Genomic DNA, 4,560 nt, shown 5'->3' on the forward strand with positions numbered 1-4,560 from the left:
TTTAGCAAGTTACTGAAATTTTCAGGGTTGTTTTCATGGTTTTAGTGAGGGTTTGACAAGTTACTAAGGTTTAAAGAGTGTTTTCCATGATTCTAGTGGGGGTATAATAATTTACGGAGGATTTTAAGGATGTTTTCATGGTTCCAGCTATGGTTCGACTAGTTATTAACGTTTTTCAGGGTCTTTTCATGACTCCAGAGAGGGTTTTACAAGTTAATGAGGTTTTCAAGAGCGTTTTCATGATTCTAATGATGGTTTAGCAAGCTCTTAAGGTTTTCAAGGGTAAAACAAGAATCCTACACCATCAACAGGAGAGACTACACATGAGAACCCAACTAATCCTCCCAGTGGGCTTTGAAAACAGTCTTGCTAGTGAGACCACAAAACATTCCAAAAACAAGTTTAGGGTTCTTATAGATTTCAGTACACGTTAAGTCAGGCAGAAAGACACGCTACCACTTATTATCCACAAAGACAGAGCAGCGACGAGGGAAACTGAGGGCGGTTTCAATCTGACCATAGCGGGGAGCCCAAGAACAGAGGCGCGAGTATTCCTGCCTCGAAGTATACGTGCAGAGCGGCGCCTCCTGTAACCAGTAAGGGAGGAAGCGGTCAATGAGTGTTTTAATATTCAGCAGAGCAGCGGCGTCATGGCCATCAGGCGGCAACGATCACGGCCCAGCAGGTGGAGGCGGGGGGAGGGCAACAGTGGCGGTGGTATTGGAGTCTTCGGGTCCCTCCCTCGTCAAGGCCACGAGAGAGAGAGAGAGAGAGAGAGAGAGAGAGAGAGAGAGAGAGAGAGAGAGAGAGAGAGAGAGAGAGAGAGAGAGAGAGAGAGGAGAGAGAGAGAGAGAGAGAGAGGACGAGGGGTGCTGGTGTGCTGAGGGTGATAGAATGAGTAGGAGAGAGAGAGAGAGAGAGAGAGAGAGAGAGAGAGAGAGAGAGAGAGAGAGAGAGAGAGAGAGAGAGAGAGAGAGAGAGAGTAGATTTTGTGGAGGGTAGATAATGTTATTGCAGCTGTCCCACTCCCCTCTAACCACCCGCTGACGCCCGTGAGAACCCCAGCGTCAAACACACACACACACACACACACACACACACACACACACACACACACACTCAAGAGGAAGAACCACCGTCTTGCAAATAAAGCTTGCCTTGAGGTCGCTACTGCTAATGGTAGTGGTGGTGGTGGTGGCGGCGATGCATAAACGTACTGATTGACCGTGGCTTGTGCGTCTGTCCTCTTACGTCATGGCGATGGTGGTGGTGGTGGTGGTGGTGTTGGTGATGGTGGCTGAGTCATACTTTTCCCTATTTGTTTGTTTGTTTGCTAGTCAGGTGTGTCTAGGTATGGTTTGTTTTTCTGATGTTTTCTTTGTCCAGGCTGTTTCCAGGTGGTGTTTTGTGGCTTTTGTTTCCTCTATTTTGCTCTGTCAGGTACGCACGTGTGTGGTTCGCCTCACTCGTGGTTCTTTGGTTTGGTTGGGGTAAGCGTCTATACGTAGGGTAGCTTTGTGTGTTGTCAGGTGAGCTTCAGGTGCAATTGCTGTGTACGTATTACTTAACTCTTTCACTGATAAATAGTCCTTTTTCATCTGAAACTTTTCAGACACTTACGTTTTGTACTGCAGTCTTTTGAATATTTCTGTAATCAATAAATAAATAAACAAATGAATACATAAATACTTCATATGCTCTCTCTCTCTCTCTCTCTCTCCTCTCTCTCTCTCTCTCTCTCTCTCTCCTCTCTCTCTCTCTCCTCTCTCTCTCTCTCTCTCTCCTCTCTGACAAAACAGTACAGTAACATTTATCTACATCTACTTCACCCATCAAGAAACTACATATTCTACTCTATTTCTGAACCGCCTCTTTATCTCCCTCCTCATCTTTCTTAGCAGCCACTCCTTTGCCTTCCTTCTTGCTTCCATTCTTGTGAGCGTCTGCCTCTCCGCTGCCCTTTACCTCCTTCCCCTTCGTCCTCCGCCTCCACCCTGGCTTTCTTCGGGGACGAGATCGGGGAATCAGGGTCCTCTTGGGATAGCTCGGCGAAGGAGGTGATGGTGCGGAAAGAATCCAGACAAGCTTGGGTGAGGGGCGCCGTGCCTTCCCTCACGGACACCACCACTCGCATTCCCTGCTTCGGCCGCCGCGAATGCCTCTGAGGAAGGGAAGAGAAAGCACGCGCGGGGTCACCAGGGACACGCGCACACCCACCGAAGACAATGAAGTGCAATAAGACTTGATCTGTTTGATACATAAAGATCGTATCCTCCAACATCTCTGCATCTTATCTCGGTAATTCCTTAACGGGGTCGAGTGAAACGTTATTGTGGATATTTCTTTTTTTTTTCCAAGGGTGTTTTCGTGATTCTAGTGATGGTTTAGTGAGGGATTCTGCATTATAAATATTCTCAAGTGAGGGATTCTGCAAACATTTCCGCGTCTTATCCAGCCAAGTTTTTTTTTTTTTTTCTACAAGGTTGTATGGTTTAGTAAGGGGTTCAACATCATTAATGTAAAAAAAAAAAAAAACAGTTATGAGAACTAGATTATTCGTCTCTTTGGTCTTTGAAAATAACCCTTACGAGAGAACAAGACGTTTAAGAATATGAACAAACAAACCAGACAACGAGGAAACACAGCACTAAAAATTTACACATATGGCAATGGTGATGAAAGAAGCACGCCAAGACCAGCAGGAAAGTGTGGTGCATTAGGACTCAACGAAGACAATGAAGTGTGATGAAACTTGACTTGTGAGACTTTAAGCAGGCGACGGACGGCTAAGGACGAAAAAATATAATATTCGTGTTAGAAATAGCTCTAGAATGTTCATGTGTGCAAGGAAATGTAAGGAACCAACAAAGACAATGGAATATGACGAGACACAGACCTGCAGATGATGCGTGAACATGAAAGAAGAAAAGAAAAAGGAATGCTGATGCTTGGAGAAAGACACGTAAATTTCGATGCTGATGAATGAATAAACCATAAAATTTCCTTCACGAAGAACAAAATGGCTAAAAATGTGAAGGACGACTAGGAGAAGGATACATAACAAGACGGACAAACAGGTAGGGGGAAAAAAAATGTACATGAAGGAGAAACCTGAATATGAATGTAGTAAAAAATAATAAATAAATAAAAAAATAAAAAAAGGGAGAGAGAGAACAAAAAAAGTACATAAATCAAGAATAAACAGACAGACTCACCAATAAAAGAAGAGTAACGATTACTAGATGACAACGAAGATAGAACTGCTACCATCCAAATAACACAGTAGAAAAATATTGAGTGAAGTCATGCAAATACACAAGGACAAACCAACAGGAGGAGGAGGAGGAGGAGGAGGAGGAGAAGGAGGAGGAGGAAGAGGAGAAATAATGACTAAAGGAAGGCAGAGGAGCAATCAAGGAAAGTCAAGCACAAATTCTACAAGGACAAACTAACAGGACTGACTGCTGGTGACTATACAAGGAAGGAAACAACACAGTGAAGTCATCCAGAGAAAAAGAAGAGAAGACGAACCAACAAGACTAGACCAACAAAGTCAAGTATGCAGAGATAAAAAATAAACACAAACTAAAAGATCTGGTGATGATTAAAAATAACAGAAGGAAATGAGAGAGTGAAGTCATGCAAAGATAGAAAGATAAACCAACAAGACTGGTGGTGACAACATAACAGGCAAGAAAACAAAAAGGGTTAGGTTATATAGAGATATCAGAAATACAAGGATCAACAGGAAGGCTGGTGACTCAACAACAGGGAAGGAAAACAACAGAAAAAAAAAAGAAAAAAAAAAAAGCCCTGCAGGAAATGATAAACATGAGGAAAGATCAATGCAAAAAAAACAACAGAAAAAAGTCCAATATGAAACAACAACAACAACAAGGAATAACACCACCACCACCACCACCACCACCAACCAACAACAACAACAAAAGGGCCAGCACGAAACAAGAGAGAGAGAGAAAAAAAAATATAAAAAAAACTAAACAAAACTCAACAAAGCAACACGACAACTGGGGACAAAACAGCAAGGGAGAAAACAACCCAACGAAGTCCTGCGAGTCAGCCGAGCGAGGAAAGTAAGGCAAGAGTCAAGGAAGAGGAGATAAACAGACGGAACTCAACAATAAGAAAGCTGGTAATCAAAGAGCTGTTTAAGAAAGCAAGCAGGGTAAGGAGACGCCCCCAGACTACTGAAGAGAAATCGGCAAACTGAGGAACTTCGCTTAAACTCTCAATGGCTGCTTTTTTCCCTCCAATCCTAGACATTTTTGCGGAAACAGGAAAGGCAAATGAACGGCTTGGAAACTTTCACCGATGAATGACACACACACACACACACACACACACACACACACACACACACACACACACACACACACACACACACACACAACAATGTTTAAGCTTCTAAAATAAACATCAGGCAGTATACAACAAGAAGAAAGAAAGGAATGAAGGGAGAACGAAAGAAAGAAAGAAAAACTACCAAGTGAGTGCAAACATTCCGTGCCGAAAGAGAGAGAGAGAGAGAGAGAGAGAGAG

At 43.2% G+C, this 4,560-nt stretch overlaps 1 protein-coding gene across 1 annotated transcript in view; it reads right to left on the reverse strand.

Moving 5' to 3' along the window:
* Positions 1–1,789: 1,789 nt before the first annotated feature.
* LOC135099958 (enolase-phosphatase E1-like) overlaps positions 1,790–4,560 on the reverse strand; it is a 50,141-nt gene continuing 47,370 nt past the window's right edge. The window contains 2 exon segments of the mRNA XM_064002702.1: positions 1,790–2,137; positions 2,139–2,161. Coding sequence (XP_063858772.1) covers positions 1,895–2,137; positions 2,139–2,161 — 266 coding nt within the window. The 3' untranslated portion in view covers positions 1,790–1,894.

Source organism: Scylla paramamosain, chromosome 4 (genome assembly GCF_035594125.1).
Source record: "Scylla paramamosain isolate STU-SP2022 chromosome 4, ASM3559412v1, whole genome shotgun sequence".
In the NCBI taxonomy this organism is placed as follows: Eukaryota; Metazoa; Arthropoda; class Malacostraca; order Decapoda; family Portunidae; genus Scylla; species Scylla paramamosain.